General features: G+C 32.3%; 1 protein-coding gene across 34 annotated transcripts in view; it reads left to right on the forward strand.

The window, feature by feature from the left end:
- Positions 1–23,255, forward strand: part of BAZ2B (bromodomain adjacent to zinc finger domain 2B) — a 325,060-nt gene that overhangs the window by 163,169 nt on the left and 138,636 nt on the right. For 28 of the 34 annotated variants that reach the window (XM_031960628.1, XM_031960627.1, XM_031960592.1 and 25 more), the window contains 2 exons: positions 560–590; positions 17,285–17,440. In XM_031960628.1, coding sequence (XP_031816488.1) covers positions 17,287–17,440 — 154 coding nt within the window. In that variant the 5' untranslated portion in view covers positions 560–590; positions 17,285–17,286. Of the gene's footprint in view, positions 1–559; positions 591–13,837; positions 15,937–15,993; positions 16,097–17,284; positions 17,441–21,246; positions 21,538–23,255 lie in introns of those variants that run through there. The other 6 variants (XM_031960595.1, XM_031960601.1, XM_031960598.1 and 3 more) reach the window with 4 other exon arrangements.

Genomic DNA, 23,255 nt, shown 5'->3' on the forward strand with positions numbered 1-23,255 from the left:
CATTATACAGATGAGAAAATTAAGGAACATAGAGGTGAATTGCCTTTCCTGAGGGTTGAACAGTTAGTAAGATTCAGAATCGAGATTCAAAGTTAGCTCTCCTAACTTGGGGTCATTTTTCTCTTTCCACAGCTCCTCCAAGGAATCTAAGTTTTAGATGAGTAGATAACATACACAAATAAATATAACAAAGTGTAGAATATGATCAATGCTCAAGAGATATTATAAGTATTGAAATACTGTATTTCCTTAATGATTTGTATACAAATTTGTGTATGCTAGAAGATACCTTAGAGAAAATTTTGGGTTTATTCTGAGGTCCTAAATGAGTATTAGTATCCCCACTTTACAAATAAGTAAACAAGGGATAAAGAGTGTTTTTTTTGTTTTTTTTTTTACTATTTACCCAAGACAACATATAACAGTTAATAAGTGGCAAAACTGGAATTTTAACTTCATTGTTGCTTATAATTCCAATGCTCTTTCTATTATACCATGGCTATATCAGTGACTTTGCAATCTTATAAGGGGATTTTTTTCTTTTGTTTTTTTGTTCTAGATCCTGCAATTCCACTGAGAGAGAACTCCTGGTAAGAAAACTACTAATAATTCAGATCACCATTGATTCTGCAATGTAGAGTCATACCTAAATAGTTGCCTACAGTACTGAGAATCTAAAACAACAACAGGTCATGTAGCTGCTATGTGTCAAAAGGAAGATTTGAACCCAGGTCATTTTGATTTGTAGATTTGTTCTCCAGCCACTACTGGATGTCTATACATAATAAACATTACACAGTATAGAATGTGATGGCCAATCAAACCATTGACATGTATTTACTAAGGACTTACTCTTTTGCCAGACAACTTCTGGACAAAGAATAGAACAATCCCTGCTCTTATTGAGAAGCTTACATGATAGCCCAGAAGAAGAAAAACTGACTGCAACACTTTTAAATTGGTAGTGTTTATAGTTTGGGGAAATGGAGAATGTTTTATGGATTTGAACAAAGCTTTGAAGGAATTCATTAGGCACAGATGAATGAGTGGGAATTATAAGCTTAGAGGCAAGTATAAACAAAAGCACAGAGGTAGAAAATCACTCGATACACTTGGGGAATAGACTAACTCAGCACTATCAGGAAGCCAAATGAAAAAGTTCAAAGAAACATAAGGGATAGTTGGTGTGATCTGCAAAAATTTCAGGAGGAAGGATGAGTGAGGGAAAAGCCATTGAATAAGTATGCCGGTTAGAAGGTCATTGATTGGTGACCTTAGAGATTAGAGTCTTTGCATCCAGTCATTTCCCTTTCCAGTTGCCTCCATATATGTGGCAAATTGATTTTTCCAAATCACAGTCTGTTCATTTATCTCACTTGCTTCAGAATCTATGGTGATTATCTATTAAATCCAGAATAAAATAAACTCCTTGAAGCCTCTAGGGTAGCACTACAGCTTACCTTTCTAGATTAATTTCACATCACCACAATACACAAAGAATATCCTGTATCTTAGCCAAGTTGCCGTTCTTGTTGTTACCCAATGTTCCATCTTTTCTTTGTCTTTCCATAGTTTGTCTGTTGTTCTTGGAATATTCTTCCTTCTTTGCTTCTACCTTTTGGTATCTCTAGCTCCTGTCAAGGCTCAATTAAAGTGCTCCTTCTTACTTAACGTGTCTTGATTTTTTTTTCAGTTGTTAGTGCTTTCCTTATTATAATTACATTGTTTATGCTTAATATTTACTTAGTTATATAAATGTTTTTATTCCTTTAACCTCTCACCCCAGCTGCAGTCCAGCATATTGTAAACTCCTTGAAGCAGGAATTATTTTCTCTGTGTTCTCAGTACTAAGCATAGTGTCTGGGATTTATTGGTGTATAATAATCAATTGTTGAATTTAATTAATGTGTCATCTAATAAGATAAACTTACTAATATAACTCTAAGAAAGGTAAGAAGGAGAAATGTAGGTACAGATTGTAACAGTTTAACTGGAGCCACTGATTGATGTAGAGGGCTGAAACTCTTGAATCATTGCACTGAGGTGGGTTCAAACACTTAGGGCTAATTACTGATTGAACAATACTCTATAGGCATATGCTTGGAAAATGGTCCTTCCCACTATCCTGTGCTGGCTCAATGATTGGTGTATACAGAGGATTGTAGGAGGGAGTAGGGGGAGTAAGACGAGCCAGAGACACACTTTGGGGAGAAGGCGATGGCAGAGATTTTGCTTCCAGCCTGTTCATTCCTGCATCTAAGAACCAAGAATAAAGACTAAGGACTTTTGCTTATCCTGATTCCAGCTGATTCTGGGATATCCTGGTGCTAGCATGGTTGTCACAGATTGAGGATTTTTTTTTTTTAATTATTTAAGAGAGAAAGGGTGAGATTAATGTCAAGTGGATTATTAAGCAATATTTAATTACTTTCAAGCAATAATTCCTTAATGATCAGTACTATATAATAATATTCCTTTGTATTCTTTCAGCCTCTCTCCTTGGCACACATAACTTAGTGGTATAAATTCAGTTCAGTGTGCCTTTTTAAAAAATTATCTTTTCTTCATTGTGAGATTTGATCAAATCCATTGGCTAAAATACCTCTAAGGTTTTAGCTTGTATCACTTGTCCTGATTACTTTTTTTTAAAATCCTTGCACTTCTCAATGACTTGACTTTGCCTGTCAAAATTATTGGAACACTTGTGAACTGTAGGGTAGGATTCATCAGGGATCGAGACAAAAGATTCAAGAAGAAGGGAGTAATTAATGAAGCAAAATTATTTAGTGTAGAGGTGGGAAGAGGTTGAGATGAAATCAAGAACATAGATAGCTTAGTTTAATAAATAATTAGGTCCATATCCTTCTCTGAGATAGGAGGGAAAGAAGAGGATAAGACTTCATCTATAAAAGTGAATTGAGATGTGTAGAGGAACTGGCCCAAGGAAGCCAACAAAGCTGCAATCCCAACAGACAGATTTTGGTGCATGTGTGAAAGGAACAGGCATTTGTTAAGTACTTAACAGGTGCCAGGCAGTGTGCTTAACAGCACACTGGAAGTTTGCCTCCGGAATCTGATATTTTATGTTTATTGATTGCATATTTATGATACAGTTACATTGTACATTCTGTTTACAGCTGCTTAAAGAAATTTAGATGAATTTTGAGATGTCTTTCAGATTTTTTTCCCCTTTCATTCCAACATTATTTGATGGGGTGGAGGCCAGAAGGGTTTTATTTTGACCTAAATTTGTATGTTTTGATAAGAAGTAATTTATCAAAAATAAAAGTTTCTTTCTTCAATATGTAATTTATACTTTCACAAAATTCCTTTATTAATCTTGGTACAGCAGTGGCCATCATTTCATAGATTCATTAAGCATCATCATGATGCATGATTTATTGGGGAGTATTTTGAGTATGTTGATGTAAAATTTCATCATCAAGAAACAAGAATGATGCAGAAAACTCTATTCTCTGTTATTTTTCACTATTAACAATAACCACTCTTCTGACATCTACCTTCATAATCAAGATTAAAGTCTTTGTCGAGTCATATTTCATATATATATTTATATATTTGTACTGAGGCAATTGGAATTGTGTCTTGCCTAGGGTCACACAGAGTTCAGATTTAAACTCGGGTCCTCCTGGCTTTGATGCTCTATCCATTACACCATCTAGTTGCCTGTGTTTGTATATGTGTCTGTCTGTCTATCTGTTTGTCTTCTTGTGTTTCAGTAGGAGGATGGAGAAGAGCTGGTTTGCATTACCCCTTTATTTCTTCCAAAGGCTTCTAAGGCCTGGAGTTTTGACCCGTTCTTTTGAGAGATTTTGCCAGCCAGCTCTTTGAGAATTGTTTATTATAGTGTTGTACATTATTAGGTTCCTATCTTTTTTTTTTTAATGTGTCAGTGATGAAGTTTTGGAGCATAGTACTATGGTTTCATTTTCTCCATGAGCGCTGTGGTTTTTATTTGCCAGTTTTGCATAGGGTGGTGCTTTTGGGGAATACATGTGTCATATATGTGGCAAAACTTAATCTGCAAGCTCTGACACGTTCTTCCAGTTTTGAAAATCTTCAACTAAGGTTCCAGTGATACTATATGTTGGCTGTTTAAAGTGTAATTAATTGTGCACAAACTCATCACCAGGAATTTGGCCCTATAGAATTCAAATAATAGAGCAAAATTGCCTTTAGTTTGATATTATACCCTTCTACTTAGTAGTTTTGGCAGTAGGAAGAAAGAAAACTACTATACTAAAAATTATAAGCAGCTAGATGGGTCACTGGATAGAGTGCTGGTCCTGGAGTCTGGAAAACTTCAATTCTGCTTCAGGTATTTACTAGCTGTGCAATCTTAAGTCACTGAACTTCCCTTTGCCTTAATCCACTGGAGAAGGCAATGGGAAATCACTCTAGTGTTTTTGATAAGAAAACCTCATGGATATTATTGGTGTGCCATGTTCCAGATAGTAATGAAGGGTCTGACATAAATGAACAACAATAGTGCTAAGCATCAAATTTACTGTCACTTTTGGTATTTTAAATTAGATTTTCATTTAATGATTGTTGAGTTAATATGGAATCAGAGAAATAGAACTATATACTTACAACACTAAGTGAAAGTTGAAGACATAAAGCTGCAGTTCAAGGAAAGAAAGACTCATAGATTCTTGATTTTAGAGAGGTGAATAAAAAGAGTAAGATGCTTTGTGTCCCTCAAAGACAAGGGGAAATAATTTTGTAAACTCTTTGTCATCAAGTTTACAATATTCCAACTAAGCATAAGCAAATAGGTCACCAATAGATAATTGGAGCTTATGCACCAATGTTGCAGAGGGTGAGGACATAGAGAATGCCATTATTCAATCAACAAGCATTTCTTAAGCAACTCCCACTATGACAGGTACTGGAAATATGCCACCCCCCCCCAAAAAAAAAATGGAACAACCCTCTCTTTAGAAAACCCCTTCATTTTATCAACAACTTGACAAAAACCTTCAAACTGTCAGTAAATGTCTCAATATACAATGTTTATGCTACCCCAAAAACTAAATGCCTTCATAAAGAATACTTTCATTTATATTAAGAAGTTATATGTATACTTTTACTATTTCCTAAATTTTAATTTTTTGTAAATATTGGTGCCTTTTTTTTTTTTTTTTTTTACATCACAAGTTATTTCAGGATATAATTCCTAAACAATGGACTGGGCTTTGTAACAAAGAAAATATAAATAGGCCAAAAAAATTTTTTTTTATGCTATGAATGTATTTTACTTTGCATAATACATACATTTCTGCAATATTTTTTTCCATAGGATTATAGAATAGAATGTTAGCACTGAAGATATCTTAGGTATTATTTAATCTATTGCTATTACTCAGAAAGAATCCCTATGGAATGCATATTGATTTAGAGAAGTACAAATTAACATTATCTATATTCTATAAGTATCACATAATATTATGCAATAATATTTATTTTATTAAATGCTTTAAATTAAAATTTAATCTGGTTGGTGTCCAAGTTTGACACCTCTTCTCCAATCTAAAACACTGGTTATTTTATTTATTTGTAACACATAAGGACTCAAGACCTAGAGAGGGAAAATGATTACTCTAAATACATATGGAATTTAGAGCCAGGAGCAGAATCCAAAAGTCAAACAGAACTCATTATCATTCCCCCTAAAACTCTCTACTTTTTCAAACTTTCCTATTACTTTCAAGGATACTGTCATACTTTTCAGGTAACTGGGTTTATAATCCTAGTTTCATCATCTTATATTTCACTCTCACTTGTATCCAGCATCTGTTTTCAAACTTTTTGTATCATCACATCTCTTTTCTCCACTCACAGTTACCATTCTTGTTCAGACCACATTCACTTTGACCTAGATTATTCCAACTGTCTTCTAAATGTTTTCCTGACTTCTGGTGTTACCCCTCTTTAATCCACCCCTAGATAACCCAGAAGTATGTCTGACCCCTCAATTCAGTAAACTTTAGTGGCCCTCTTTCTTTTAGGGTTGAAGAAAAGATTCTTTGATGTTTAAGACTTTTTTTTTCAACCTGGCCCCTTCCTGCTTTTCCAGTTTCTAGAAAATAGGTATAATGAAAAGAGTAAGGAATTTGGAATCAAAGACCTAAGCTCAAATCCCACCTACTGCCTTTGGGACCTTAGACACATTATTTAAGAATTCTTGACATATAGTAAGTAATAAATGTTTCTTGGTTAATTGAGCCCTGGCCAATGTTTTTTGTACTATAAGTATTTCAAAGATTTTTATACCTTTACTGCTGCCCTGCCAATTCTAAATTAATATTTTTCTTTCCTGAAAGTTTAAAGTAATAATAGTATGACATCTTTATCAGAACTTGAAGGAAAGTACAATACTTATACAATTTCCCTGAACATTTCTTCCAATAAACAAAAGTCAACTGCATTGTTGTCAAGGCAGTTCTTGGGAATTGTTTTTCCTTTTTTTTTTTTTTTAATTTTTGAGCAAATTACCACAATTATTTTTTGAGCTAGCAAAAATACTAAACTTCATTTACAAGAACAAAAGTTCAAAACTGTCAAAGGAATTGATGAAAAAAAATGTAAAGGAAGAAGACTTAACAGTTCCATATCTTAAACTATACTATAAGCCAGTAATTATCAAAACTATCTGGTACTGGCTAAGAAATAGAAAGGTGGATGAGTAGAACAGAGTAGACATATAATATATAATAGTAAACTATTAATGTCACCTTGTGTCTGACATGTAAAGATTAAACTTTAGAGTAAGAATTCACTATTTGGTAAAAAATTGTTGGGAAAACTGGAAAACAATCTGGCAGAAACTGGGTGTAGATCAATATCTTAACATCATTTACCAAGATAAGGTCAAAACTAGTTATAAAGGGAGATGTAAAAAAAAAAATAATAATAACTAGAAGACCATGGAACATATTGCCTATCACACTTGTGGATAGGAGAAGAATTTATGAATAAGCAAGAGATAGAGGTCATTGTAATATGTAAAGTGAATAATTTTGATTACATTAAATTTGAAAGGTTTTATACAAATAAAATAAATGCAACCAAGATTAAAAGGAAAGCAAAAACCGGGGAAGAGGAATTTTACAGTTTTTAAGATAAAAGTCTCATTTCAAATATATAGAGAATATGAATCATTCCTCAATTTATAAATGGTCAAAGGATATGAACAGACAATTTTTCAATGAAGAAATCAAAACTATACATAGTTATATAAAGAAATGCTCTAAATCATTATTGATTTAAACAATTTAAGATGTCTTACATCTATCAGATTGGATAAAATAATAGAAGGGGGAAATTATATGTTGAAGGGGATGTGGAAAAAATGGGACATTAATACATTGTTGATGGAACTGTGAATTGATCCAACATTTTGAAAAATAATCTAGAATTATTCTAAAAGAGTTAAAAAGTGTGCATATACTTCAACCCACCAATATCACTGTTAGGTCTGTTTTCAAATGATAGGAGAAAAGGAAAAGAACTTCTTTGCCCTAAGTATGTAGTACTGGAAAAGTACTAAGAGTACAGGAACATTCAGGTGAAGAAAACAGTTGAATTTGATGAGATTAGAGAATGGGGGGGAGGAGTAATAGGAGATAGGAGGATCCCAACTCATAGGATCTTTGAATGCCAGACAGGGAAATGTAAATTTTATTCAATAAGCAGTAGGGGAGCTTTTGAAAAATTTTAAGCAGCGTGATGGGGACTAGTTATTTGAAAAACTGTTATTTTGGTAGGAGTTGAAAGCATGGAGTTGGGTAGACTTACTTTAGGAAGTTTACAATGTTTCAGACATGCAGTAATGAATGGAATTTAACAAACTGTTGGGCATAGATACAAAATATCCCACAGGGGTGGAATGGTAAGACTTCATACTTCTTAGGATATGAGATGTAATGGGGAAGAAAGGTAAAGATAGCATTAATTTCTGAGGTGATTAGCATGATTCTACAGTATTCAGGAGTTAGGAGTAAAGTAAGGCCAGGAAAAAGGAAGCCAGTAGTGTGAATTGCCCAGGGTTTGGATCAGCAAGGTACAACATCAGGAGAACAAGGGATTCAGGTGGACAATTCATTGCCAGAATAGGTAACTACAATGGGAAGACAGTAAAACTAGAACAGTGGTGAAAGATTTGGGATGGGGGTGATAATAGGGAAAGTGTGGAAAGAGAAATTGAGGAACTTAAAGAGGTGATTTGAATTAGATGAGTCAAGAATTTCATCATAATTCTGGTAATTTAAAATAATGTAATTTACTTCTTAATAAAGATATATATTAAATATACATGATAAGTTGATTGTTTTATATAGTTTACTTTAAGCAATGTTTTTTCCCTTTTTTCATTGTATTAAGAAATTTTACATGTTTTGGGGCATTTATAATTTGAGTAATTTTTAGTGGTGCTTTGTAAACTTATTCAGATGAATATATATACATACTCCTTCAACTTGTAACCTGCTATATCAAGGATATGTATTTATGAACTGATTGGGATTAGGATATATAGAACAAAATTTTACTCTGTGCTAAACAAAATGACTCATGGGATCAGCCCATGTGTTTGGTCTGATTATTCTAAATCTCTTCTCCCTGGGACAGCCAAACTTTTAGAAAGTGCTATTTTCTCTTTGCTTTCTTTGAAGTTACAAATTATTTCTTAATTGCTAAATTCACAGATGTGGATTTTTCTTAGCTCATATATATGAGTAGACTAGACAGGTAAAGTATTTGAAGGTAGTGATTGTTTCACTTTTTGTAATTATTCCCCCAATGTCTAGCTCAGTGTTTGTCACATGGTAGGCACTTAATAGGATGCTTTTTTCTCGATTCACTAACCATTCTCATCTACTAGATAATTTTCTTCTTGCTGGGATTTTTTTTTTGACATTGTTCTCTTTGTTTTACCTCCTGCCTTGATGATCCCTCCATCTTAATTTTCTTGTCAGATTTGTGGGGACTTTATATTCTTTCAACTTCTGCATTTGCACCCTTTATATTATCCTCAACTCCTCATTTTCCCTCACCTCATATATCCATACAGTTCAGTTGTCAAATCTTGTAATTTGTTCTTCTACAACGTCTCTCATCTAACCCTTCCATTTGGGTCCTCATCAGCTTTGCCTAGACTAAGCACTCATTTCCTAATAATTGGTCTCTGCCTTTAAGCTTTCCTTTCCCATCAATTGTCTGCTTGGTTGCCAAGGTGATACTCCTAAAGCACAGGTCTGACCATATTACGCCAATGCTTAATAAACTCCCGTGGCTCCCTGTTATAACTAAAATCAAGTACAAGCTCCTTTATTTGGCTTTTAAAGTGTTTCACAACCTGTCTCCAATCTATCTTTCTAGGCTTCTTCATGCATTGATTGTTTTCAATGTGTTCCATCATCCAACCAAAGGATTATTTTTTCTACTCTTAATACATGATACTTCATTTCCAGTCTCCATGTTATTATCCAGGCTGTCCCCAGTGACTGGAACGCATTCACCTCCACTTCTTAGAATCCCTAGTTCCCTTCAATGCTCAACTCAAATGGAGTCTTTTACATCAGACCTTTCTTGATTTTTCCAGGTGCTAGAATTTCCCTCATTCCAAAAATTGCCTATATTAATTTTACTTACTAATCTATTTCATGTGTACTTTGTAAATTGTTCATGTAATATATCTACATAACTAATTTGAAAAATATATGTACATAACTAATTGAGAGGAGGAATTCTTTTCATCATTATATTTGTATCTCTAGCACACCCAGCAGTGTGTCTGACACATAGTAGCCACAGAGATGGGATAATTTGATTGGTAGGAAAGGCAGATTTATTGTATGATAAAGAATCTTATAATTAGATTTTACTGTATATTTTTGTTCTCAAATTTTTTTTTTTTTTTTTTTTTTTTGGTAAAAATGATTAAGAATGATAGTGTGGGCTAATGGGGAAAAAAATCTGAATTCTGTTATTAGGTCTGGTTCTCATTTTTTGATGATAAAACCATTTAACCTCACTAGGTCTATTTCTAACTTGTAAATTGAGAATGTTGAGTTTAGATCATGCCTAAAATCCTATTCAGCTCTCAATTTTATGATCTTTATGTCTATATAATACCTAGGGTAAAGGGTAAGAGGGAGGGTGCTGTAAAAATAAATAATATAATTTACCGGGATACTTAAAAGTATCTTTTTTTTTTTTTTTTTTTTTTTTGCAATCTAGCTCCAATCTACATTTTTCAGGCACTCTCTATTCCAGCCAAATTGGTTTATGTACAAATCCCTGATTGTAACACATATCCCTTTCTGCCAGACCTTTATAGGTTATCTCTCTCTACCTCTTCTGCCTTTTAGAATTCTGAATTTCCTTCATGGTGTAGTGCAGTGCCTCCTGATGCTGTTATCGAAGGGATTGCATTTGTAATTCTAGCTCTAGAATCATAAAATGTACAAGGTTTTTATGTATACATAACAGTTTTGGCATGAAACTGCAAAAAGTAAGGTCCATCAAAACTAGATTAAGTGATTGAGGTGGCCAAGCAAGATCTCCTCTACCCACTCTACAAGTCTAAGAAAGGGTCATTCAGAAATTGTTGAACATGCAATTCAGAGTGACAATCTAAAATTTTGTAATCAAAATTTACAAACTTAAAAGATACAATAAAGTAATTAAAGTTAATGTTTTTATGTTTGTAGATTATAACTTCAAAAGTTTAAAGCTTAAAAGTGCATTGACTTTACATGATTTGTTACATGATATTTAATGAATAAGTATATAAGACGTGTGTGTATATATATATATATTAAATCTCTAGTCCCTAGAGATTTAATTCCCCAGAAGTGACTATTCATCATAAATTTCATCAGGGGCTTGTTCACATTGAAGAGAGCCCTGAAAGAAATTTATCAGAATATTGGCTGGCGGAAACTGAGGAGAAAGGGGCATTACAATTATAGAGAATCTTGTGATGAACAGTCTAGAGGTGGCAATGAGTGAATCATTATTCTGTTATTCTATATGTAATAGTATAGAAAAATCCCTGACTCACTTGAGCCAGAAATGAACATATCTATATTAGTGTTGTTGTTTTTTAAGAATAGTTGGGGTTACAGTATTTTACTGGCTGAAATTAAATTTTCTTCCTGTTTTTGTACTTCAGCTTTTCCACTAGCATATATAGAATAACTTGCTGCCATTGTGAGATACTTTCTAATGATACATTCCCAGTTATCAAGCTTTGAAATATTGTTTAGAATAAATGGCTGCCTTTGGACTTTGCAATGTAAATGTTCTGTATGCAAATTCCATTCAATTAAATGTCCATATTAATGGAAAGCAGCAGGAGTAAAGATAAACCACCCCCAAAAATAAATTAATGTATCATTTCCTACCACTCTTAACTAACTTTTGAATCTAGTATAAATTGTATAATGGTACTTAACCTGACAATAAGGTAAAATTCTAAACAAGTTTGACTTTTGAAGTCTAGAAAAATATTTTACAATTTATGTTTGCTTTCCAATGCTTTTTTCCTTACGGAGATTTAGATTTTGATGTTATAATTACAAATTATACATTTATTTGCCAGATTTTCAAATTATAAAATAAAGATTATCCTATGTCTTCTTAGTAAGAAGCTAAAAATTTAGCTATACTCTTTTCTGCTTTGCATGATGCTGTTTGCTTTGAGAGCAGGGTAATTCATAAGCAACCAGAAAGCTTTCCTTTCGTATGAAGTTTAGTATTTTAAAAAATTGACTTAAATCATACATGCCTAGAAATTAGAACAGTTGTCTACTAAAACTAATGTTTGGGTTTTACTGTGTTACAAAATACACACATTTTCCATACCAGCTAGCTCAAGAGAGATATGTATATGGATCTGTCAACAGGGGATGATAGAATACATACATGATAGTACAGCTTATCCAGTTCAGATGAGAAAATTGAGGTATAGTAAGAAGAAATGACTTGTCTAAAGCCATAGGTTGCACATGACCAAATTAGAAATTAATTCCAGGATTAAATTTAGGACTCTTCTCCTTCATTACCATAGATATCTACTATAGCAGTTTGTGTACAGCTTCTGTATAGATAGCATATCTAAGAAATTAATGAAGGTTCATTTTTGTGTTAAACTTCATATAAACATTGTTTTCCAAATTTTTTTTATTTTATATAATTTTTCATGTTATTGTTGTTCATGTCATATCTGTCACAGTTTATTTTTCCTGTAGTGCTAGCCATCTATTGGGAATTAAATAATAAATTCATTGAGTATATTTAAATTTTAAGCATAAGGGTAAAGTCAGCAGTTACTTTGTGTATTATATTAAATTGTTATTTTCATTAACAGACATAATACATTTATAGTGATCTCAAGTGTCAACATCTAAAAAAATAAAATAAAGAAACAATAATATTGAAAGGGAAGCACAAAGTCTAATTTAGTCTTTGACTGAAAAGTGACATTTACTATCACAGTTATCTTTAGCATCTTTTTTCTTTGTGCTCAGCTTAACAGTGCTAGTGCCTACTTGCTGAAACATTAGATAAAACTAATAAAAATTTTGAGGCCTAGAAAAGCATTTCACTGTCTTGGTTAATTTATAATCCTGAAAAATTGAATTATGGAAAGAGCTCAAGTGTGGGAGAAAGAGGATTTGGGTTCAGATCCCACCTCTGATGCTTACTCCTTTTATAATGTGTGTGTGTGTGTAAATATAGATAGGTAGATATTAATTATATATAACTATATTACATTTTACTTTTTTGATCTGTTTCCTCATCTGCATAATGAAAGTGCTAGAGTAGAAGTCCTCTGAGGTTCTTTCCAGGTGTAGACTGACAGGATCCTAGGAGTGAAAGCATTGCATTGTTCATGAGAGTTTATATGAGTCTGATACAGAGATATGAGATTGATACCTAATATCAATGAAGGGTTGTAAAAGATGTAGTTTACCTTCATTTTATCCAAGCAGTATTGGAACCAAACTTATTTTATATAGATGCTAAAGCATTTTTAAAAATTCTGAAGGAAGAAATGCACAGTAAGATAAGCTGGAGTGTTTATGGGTACCAAATTCAAAGTGGTGAAATAAGCTATAAAAAAATATTTGGGAAATTTTATGAATAAGCAGAAAAATTATGTATGAATATGACTGGGAGCTGTCTTAAGGAGCTTTATATACACAGGATCATAAGTTTCAGATCATCAGTTTAGGTTTCTAAAAAAATATGGAATTATTAGAATTCATTATACTTAAAGAATATTTATCTGTTATATACTATAAGTAGGTGAGTCCACAAAATATAAGTATCATTAGGAAGGACCTTGAAAATAAAAAGAAAACTGTTGTGGATATCCTATTGCTTCTGAATTACAGATATGTTGGCTTTCATTTCTTTATCTTAAGACTATTATAAGGATTGACGTAATTATTGCATTATTGACAGTAGACATGTGGTTTTTAAAAAACTACCTTTCAAAGATTTTCACTGGAGTTTAATTTGTGATTTCAAAAAATTAGATGCCTAAATGAATATCAGGGAATGGATGTTAAAATAAATTTCAGTACACTAATAAAATACAATGGAGAATGAAATAATGAAAGAACTCTGGAATATTGTGAGAGGAGGGAGAAGGGGAAAGCAAAGCCAGAAGAATTCAGTCACCATACCAAAAGAAAGATAAGTGGGAAATACATCTTACAGGTTGAATTTCATCTATTTAAATTTAAATGGTTGCAAAACAAGTTCATTATTTGTATTGATATTTAATTCTCTTTATTATAAACTTATATAAATACAAATAACAGCAAACTATAATGATTTTAAGGATTTAAAAAAAGAAAATAGAACATGTCAAAAAGTTAAGATCATGGCATCACAGTGATCAAGTAAGGGAATAGAGATAGATGAGAACAGACTCAAAAAAATTGTGCTTTTCTGCTTGGAAAGACAATTCCACATTACAAGCATTAATCATCTATTGTACTAGAACAGGAAATATAAAGACAAAATGAGAAATAGTCCCCACCCTCAATGAGATCTATTATATTGGAAGAAAGGTGTTTATGAAATTCACACACACATACACATTTATATACACATATACATAATGTAAGTCAGGAGAGTGACAAAAGCTTAAGAAAGATTTCAGTAAGAGTGATAAAATCTACAAAAATATCATAATCTACATGGTAATTGTATAAATTATGTGAACACAAAGCATCCATCAGAATGTCTGAATGAGGAAAAACCCTTGAAACTTATAACAAACTTATAGAAGTATATACATGCTATACGTCCACAATAAGTTGTAAAATTTTGAAACTCACTGATTACCCTTTTATGAGATGATACTTTCCTAAAATACAAATCAGTTTTGTGTGGTTTTTTTTAAAGTCAGAGTTTATTCCTAACTTTGAGGTTGATTCAAGGAGGACAACCATGCTTTCAGAAAGAAAGTACATTTTTTGGTAACACCAAAGCATTGCTATAGCAGAAATTATCGTTTCCCTTTGACCAACCTGGTAATGATTCCCATTTGCATATTTAGTTAGGCTAATTCTTAGACAACTAATGCCTAGGATTTCAGGGACTCATTATTTCTAGTTAGCAAATTTTATTAGAGCTTTCATTTACTTCTAAAGGTAAGGACTAATTTCATACTGTAATGAGGCATCTAACCACTTTGTAACAAAAGGCAAACATGATTATATGAACTTTATATAAAAATAGTTATGTTCATGACTTACATTTAAATGATAAGAATTTATTTGGCTGAGTCATTTGTATTATAGACTTTGGGAAGAACTTGATCTATCTAATTATTATTGAAGGCTTGACTCCAAACTTTAACAATGCAAAAGCGTTTGATTTCTATGATTTGTTACTTGTTCTACTTATATTAACATTGGGATAATCCAAAGCAAAAATCCTATATGAGGATGGCTATTTGTTATTCTCAAAATTTAAGTTTTTTTAAACTTTACCTAGAGAAAGGGCTAGTGAAAAATACTTGCATATCACATGTTGAAAAAAGGCACAGAAGATGATATTTATCCCTATAGTCAAAAAGTAGGTGGAAAGTGAACTTTTATAATAAAAGTAGATAGCAGTCATCAGTAGTAGGGTGTTATGAGACAAGTACACTAAACATCCAAACGAATGGGTAGTGCATACCAGAAATGATTCAAGTTCAAAATCAATATTTTTGCTTTTGGTGAAACTAGACTTATTGATGAGAACACTTTGTAGTGAAAGGTGTCAGCCATCGGCTTTGTAATCAGACAGCCATATGTCTCAAAGCTCATTAGTGACTGTCTAGTGACCCAAAACCTGCCCTTAAAACAGAAGTGCTATGCAGCCATCATTAGCACATGTGCCCTCACTACAGTGAATACTGATGAGGTGAATGGAAAATTCTACAAGGATATGGACAGACTCATCACAGCAATACCATTATCTGTTGATTGTCCTGAAAAATTCATCACTTGAATTGACAGCAGTGCCAAAATATGGAGAAAAGTAACTAGACTTCACAGGATTGGAAGGCTCAACAATAATGGTCTCAGCAAGTGTGCCAAGCATTAATGTGTGATCATTTATGTCACTGTCCGGGTAAAAAGCATTGTGGATGCAGACACTCAAGATTTAGAGTTGAATTTCATTAATTATTTCTTTGTGTGACGGTCACTTTTGAAAGGAGGTTGAAATGACCACAGCTATGTTGCTGAATTCTAGAATGAACATTGTGGTAGATTTCAAACTTTGATTTTTAAAACACCTCTCATATTGCAGGGTTGCTATACAGCCTATTGAAGCAGTCCAACATTAAGTTTCTGAGAAATGAAGTCAGTTATTGGATGAAATAAGCTCCCTACATAGACTGTAAGTCTTGTGAGGTTAGGGATCATGTCTTAATCCAAACTTTCTGTCTCCCCTCAGCAATTTTGATTTGTCCTTTGGGGCCAGAGGGTTGGAGGCTGTTTCTCTGTCAGATATTGGACTACCTGACTGAAGTATCTGTACTAATTCCTACTCCAGCAAGGTCAGTCCTTTTGTGCACTTAGGCATAGAGCATTTTTGTCTTCGGTTTACTCTGGTGGGATATTGGATATGTTTGTTCTCTTTAGCATCCTCTTAGTTAGTCTCCTGTTTTTATGAGGATATAGTTCCATTTCACCACCTTGTTTTATTCTGGACCAGTCTTAACATCCAATCTCCTTGGTATTTTTTTTTTTTCCAGTTCACTCAATGTCTTTTTGCTTGATCACTGACCATTGTACATGTTTCCATATGGATATTTTATACAGATGTAGAATAAAACATTTGACTTGGAATGGCAAACAGTGTACAGCCTGACCTATCATTAAATTTTTAAAGGCATAAATCACATGAACAGAAATGTAACAAATAAGTGAGTTAAACCTATAAGAGAAGGAAGGGAAGGAAAGGGAGCTGGTGATGGTAGGGAAAAACCTAGGAGACACTGAGTGCCAAAAGGGCTTCTATTGCTCTTTTTATTTTCTCACATTATGTAAATTTGTCTCTTACAACTTTCCATGGGACATCTCTATACCATATCAATATTCTTGAAGATTTTTTTTTCCTTTATGAAAGAACCTCTTCTTGAAGTAACTTCTTCCATACCTCCTTTTTGATGGGAGGCAGAGGGGACAGTGGCACTTATTTAGGAATAGCACATTAGATCAGTCCAGTAACATCCTTTAATCAGATTAATGTCTGTAGTAATAGAGTTGGGAATTTATTTAATAATGGTTGATTCATACTGCTGTGTGTCATTACTGGGGAAGGGCAGTGAATGATAAATGGAAACATTTAGATATATTAAGATAATTGATTTTTTAAAATAACAATAACATGTACTTTTATAAATGTGTCTTTAAATGTATGTACATGTATAATTTATATTTACAAACCACCTTTCTGAGTCTAATATATAACATATTGAATGGGTATATGCATATCAAGAATATGTAAGTGTGTGAACATTTGGCATATTTATGGAGATTTTTCATTGTTACCAATTTAATTTACTATTGTTCTTATAAAAATATTTTTAATGATCTATATTTCTAGCAGTGTGGCTGAAAAGCTTAAATATGATAAGATTATGTTCCTTAAGTATTTCTGCTTCTTGTGATTTCCTTAAGTCAAATGAATAAGTAGTTGAATACTTTGTCTTGAAAATTCAGTTTTGCCTTTTTTCTTTTAGATATGGAGTCTGGGGAGCGGTTAACATCAACGACGGCCTCCTCTACTGTACCTACTTCATCTTCTACATCTTCTCCACCTTCTGTAGCTTCAGCAGTTTCCAAAGGCAGTCTTTCCTCTGGAGCTGCCTCACTCAGCTCCACAATCAACACGTGTGGTGAATACTTTACTTTAACTTTGTTTTGCACATCATTCATTTAGAATCGTGCATGGGAATATCTTGTGAAGTTTTTCGTATTTTGGCATAAAACAGGCAGTAAGCATGACAACTTTTCCTAAAAGTCTAGATGGATTAGTTTTAAACATATTTCTGAAATACAAGTCATTGAAATTCACTAAAATCTTCTTGTTGTCACAGCTCACAAGTGAATATAATGAGTCATTCATATTGATGAGACAAAGAACTTCAGAGAAAGTTTCCCAATTGCCAGTAATGACTATTTATGGAATTAAAATTATATAGAGTTTTGGTTCCTTATATGGATCCTCTGACACTCATACATATAACCTGCTTTCTGTTATATACAGATGGAAGATTTTATAGCTATTTGACCTTTTTGGGCAAGGACAAAAATTGCAACAGATTTTATAAGATAAAGCTATGATTTTATTTTAAAATTGTTATTAAAATTATTTATGAACTAATCAAATGAGAGAATGTATTTAGGGAAATTTTTCTTTTCAGGAATGCAAATAACAATGTTAGCTTTAAATTATTCTTTCAAATTTCCTTCCATTAATCTTTTGATTATAGCATACTGGGATTTCCCATGCATTTGTGGGGAGCCATAATCACTTCAATTTAATTATATCATTTCATATATGTACTTAATTCATTTAAGTTTTTGAACTTTGGGTTTAATTGAGTAAATGCTTTAATTTTGCATCTTCAAATGCTAGACATCTCTACTTATATGTTCTTTAGGCTCCTCAAAAAAACATATTCAAAGCAAAACTCGTTATCTTTTTTCCCTTATCTGATCTTGCTCCCTAACTTCCCTATTTCTGAAGGGCACCACATTCTTCCAATCTTCCAGGTTTACAACATAGGAGTTATCCTCAACTCTTATCACTTGATCACTTCTCATATCCAGTTGGTTGCCAAATCTTGTTCCATCCACTCTCAGCGTCTCTCATTATCACTGTTTTTCTAGTCATACCAAGCCATCATTGTTCAACCCTTCATCACCTGTCACACTGATTGTTGCCTAATAATTTTTTCCAATTTCTCTTTGTTCTTCTGTTCATTGTTTCTTTCATATATCTGCAAAATTGGTCTGAACATATTATGCTCTTTTCCTGGAGTCTTCAATAGTTCTCTCTTGCCTTAGGATACAATACAGATATCTCTATTGAAACTTTTAAAAACTCTCTACAATCTAGCAACTGTGTGGTTGACTACATGAGATTCCCCTTTCAGCAGTCTACTTTCTGGCTAAACAGGCCTATATGAGGTTTTATGTGTGTGTGTGTGTGTGTATACACACACACACACATATACATGCACATGATATATATTCAATCTTTATAATTATTTTGTGTATTTTTATTTTGTTTTTTTATTTTTTTAATTTATTTTTTATTTGTGTATATTTTATTTTTATACTTATTTGTGAAACTAGTGTATCTCAACCATAAAGAAAAGTAATGAAATAGACCTTGCTCATAAAAACTACATTCTATCAAAACTTGTTTGTTTTAGAGCCCTAGCCCTCTAGACTACAAGTTTAGGGGCCACATATCAGTTCAATCCTACTCTGATTGGCCAAAAAATATTGATCTCCATTTCTGATCTAGGCTAATTCACTTGTCACAATACAACCCCGGTAGACCCTCTATTTCTAGAGATCTCCCCTATTAATGAATGTCAAACTAGTATGGACACTTAGTCAGTTTAGTCCAATGCTATTCAGAACTACTGAGGTAGAGAGATCATCCAATCTCCACAGTAGCAGGGATTATAGACTACCATTTCTGGCTGCCTAGTGTAAATCATTAAGAAAATTCAAGAAACATATTTCGTTTTAGTTTTTTTTTTTGGAACTCTTTTCCAAATCATGCATAATTTCAAATCAATGTATCAGTTATTCCTCAAAACTAATCCCCAAAAAATCATTTGCAAAATTACAGCCATTTTGTTAACTGAATTAAATGGAGAAAAGGGATTTGCTTGCTGCTTCAAGAATTCAATCATCCCGATTCTTGATTTCTAATGGCACAAGTAGCAAGGATATTAGAACAAAAAAATAGTGTTCAAATCCATAATGCTCATGTCTCATCATTCCTCATGATGCCCTTAACTTTATTTTTTCTGAACCATTGATTGAAACTTTCCTTTTCATATTTTTCAAACTTAAGGTGATTATCAGCTATATTTAGATTTATTATTATTGATATTTAGTGTTTCCTTTTATAAAACAGCTAAAAGGCATAATCATTTTTTAACTTGCCAGTTATTTCTATGATATATAACTCTTGAAGCAAATGTAGATTATTTCATTTGCATTTGGCAAACTATGTATTGCTCCAATTGATATTTTAAATTAACTATAGCAAAGTATGAATCCAAGAAAAATAAAAGGAACTGAAACCCACGCAAAAATTAGTGTAACAACTATTAGCTCTCATTATATGAATAAGTCCAGTTCCAGAAGTATATATGTGAATATAGATGGATATTTAAAAATTTATATTTTCCCTGAATATTCCAGTTTTTAAAAATATAATCTTTTAATTATGATGAAATACTTAAGTATTACTACTGAAGTAGAAAGAATAATACCTCAAGTTCAAATCATATTTCTGTTTCTGACTACTTACTTGATCATAAGTAATTCACTAATCACCTCTTTATAACTATAACTTTCTATAAGTTTTCTCATCTATAAAATGAGATTTGATCAGATAAACAGCTCACAAATGAATATAATGAATATGAGTCATTCATATTGATGAGACAAAGACCTTCAAAGACTCCCTTCAGACTGAAAGTCTTATGATTTTATGATTCTGTTTGAATCATAACTCATTTCCAAGAAAATTTGCATTCCTATCACCCTGCATGCTTCTTTCTTTCCTGCCACATGAGAACTTAGAATGAGTTTTTCACATATAAGGCATATTTTCATATATTCATTTGTATTTATTTGCTAGTATTATATATGTTTTCATTTCCCAAACTAGACTGTAAATTACCTAAGGCTGGGCACTCTGTTATTTACTTCTTTTATCTTCTAAAGCACCCTGTGGTTAATTATATTTAGTCAGTAAGTGGTTGTTGCATGAATGAATGTAGCTTCTTCAAATATGTTATTCAATAAAACAAAATATTTTCATTGAATTTTTCTGTTTTATGAAGAGCTTGTAAACAACAAATATTTTTTCTTTTATGTTATTCCATCAATTTGATTTATGTCAATGTACAATGAAAGATTTATATCAAACCTTAAGAGAACTTTTATACAAAGGAGAATTAATCATTTCTCTTTTTTAAGGCATGATTGTCTGATTTCTTTTATGACCTGATTGCTCTAAGGGTCCATAATCCTAGACATATATTAAATATAATTGTGTGTGTGTGTGTATGTATTATATGCAGACACATATATCAAAAAAATCGTTTTATAACCAGCAACTAACTAGGTTTGGAGAAAAGATTTAGAAAAAGGAAGATGGTGAATTGGAATGTATCAAATCACTTGAAACAGTGTCAAAGAGGATGATATTCCAATTAAGAAATATTTATAATATATTGGTCAAACTATAGAACTGTAGAGGAAAACAATTCTATTACTTGTGAGGTAAGGAGAAATAACTTATAACAATTAAAAAAATTTTTTTATTTGATATGATATATAGTCCCATCAGTATATCTGAGACTTTGACATCTCAAAAAAAAAAAAAAAAAAGAGAAAGGATATTAGTATGGGGGGGAAGAGTGAAACAAATAGAAATAAAGATAGTTTTAGTAACCTTTAAAAAAAAAAAAAGGATTGTAGCTCTCATGAATTAAGAAATTCATTACTTAAGCAGTGAAAGTAACATTGACAACATAGATCACATTTATTTGACATTTTACAGTTTACAAAGTGCTTTCCTCCCAACATCCCTGAGAGGTAGATAGTGTAAATTATTATTTTCCCTGTTTTACAGATTAGGAAATTGATTCTCAGAGAAGTTAATTGACTTGTCTAAGGTCACATGATTATTGTCAGTCCTGGGACTCCAACCCAATTCTTCTGACTTCAAATCCATGTAAGATAAGTACAAAATATATAAAAAGTAATACAGTACAGATTTCCTTTGCATTTTGCCACACAGCCTTTCTATTATTACCAAATACCAGTATTGCAAGAATCATGCAAAATTGTATATCTTGCTAAAGATTAAATATTCATGTCTTCTATGACATGCCTCAAAACGGTTTCTAACTTCTGTTTCTACATTTTTAGTGATGGAGAATTTATTGTTTTGTGAGGTAGTTCATTGAATTTTGGACTAATCTTGTTACATCTTCTCTATACTAAATGAATAATTTGCCTTTCTATAACTGCTACCTTTTGAAGTTCAAATTCTTTTCTCTGGAACTACTTGAGATAAATCAAATCATAATATTTTTTATGGCAATCCTTCAAATTCTTGATTCTCTCTCATCCTGGTTATTTTCCTCTAGATTTACTCTAGTCTTATAATACTTCTACTGCCTAAAATAATAGCACCCAGAAGAGTATCTTATTAGTGCAGAATATGGTACTTGCTCTTTAGAGTAATGCTTAAGATTTAGTAGTTCTTTTGAATTTAATATCACAATATTGACTTATATTGGAAATGTACCTAAATAAAATCTTAAGTTTTTTCAACAAATAGTGCTGTTGAGCTACTTCTCCCCCCACCCCATCTTCTACTTGTACAGTTACATTTTTTAACCTAAATGTAGAACTTTACATTAATTGTTATGTAATTCCATCTCTCTGAAGTTCATCTTTCAGCATTTGTCTATTGAGGTATTGGATCTTGATTATATTGTACAACCAGTTTTCTCCCAAGATTTATGTAATTTGCAAATTTGATTAATGTGCCATCTATGTCTATTGCATTTTTTTTTTTTTTTTTTACAATTGTTTTTAAAAAGCAAAGAGAGAGGGTTTTGGACAGAACTCTGAGATTGCCTTCCAAATTCACATTACCTTCTTTAGCTAGGCTTTTTTCTATAGCCACCATCCTTCCAACTTGTGCTCAGGGATATTATGAGAGACTTTATGAATCCAGATTTTTTTTTCCTAAATTAAAAAAAAATTTTTTAGCTGACCCCAGATAGTCTTTGTCTATAACAAAATAATTATATGACTATCTAGCTTAATGTGATCCACTTATATCAAGTGATTAACATGATACTTTATTCACTTTTCTCTTTAATTTAGAAGCCCATGATTGCTTGTTTTTTTGTATCTTTTTTTTTTTTTGCCTGAGGCTATTGGGGCTATAAGTGACTTGCCCAGGGTCACACAGCTAGCAAGTATTAAGTGCCTGAATCAGATCTGAACTCAGGCGTCAGGCCTGGTGCTCTATCCATTGCACTGTTTGATTCTTTTTTTTTTTTTTTAAATTGGGTCTCATAATGGATTTAAGATTTGACAGAGCCATAATAGGCTGAGACTGTCTCCTTGGAAAACAGAATATCAATATCAGTTATTCTTAACAATATCATTGCCTGGCATGTAGTAGGTAATAACAATTGATAGTGTAAATATTTTTGTTCAGTAATTTTATCATTGATAATCATTACATTCTGGGGATATACTTATATACCATTTTGCTCCTCAGTTAATATGTTGCTTTCTTGTAAACATTTATAGATTTTTTTTTATTTGGTAATAGAAGCTGTGAATGCTTCACATACATTATATAAGCACATAAATGGCTTAAGTTTGGAGAGATTGCTGATAGATCTTTATGCCTTTTTGAAGAAAGAT

This window comes from Sarcophilus harrisii, chromosome 3, assembly GCF_902635505.1.
Source record: "Sarcophilus harrisii chromosome 3, mSarHar1.11, whole genome shotgun sequence".
In the NCBI taxonomy this organism is placed as follows: domain Eukaryota; kingdom Metazoa; phylum Chordata; class Mammalia; order Dasyuromorphia; family Dasyuridae; genus Sarcophilus; species Sarcophilus harrisii.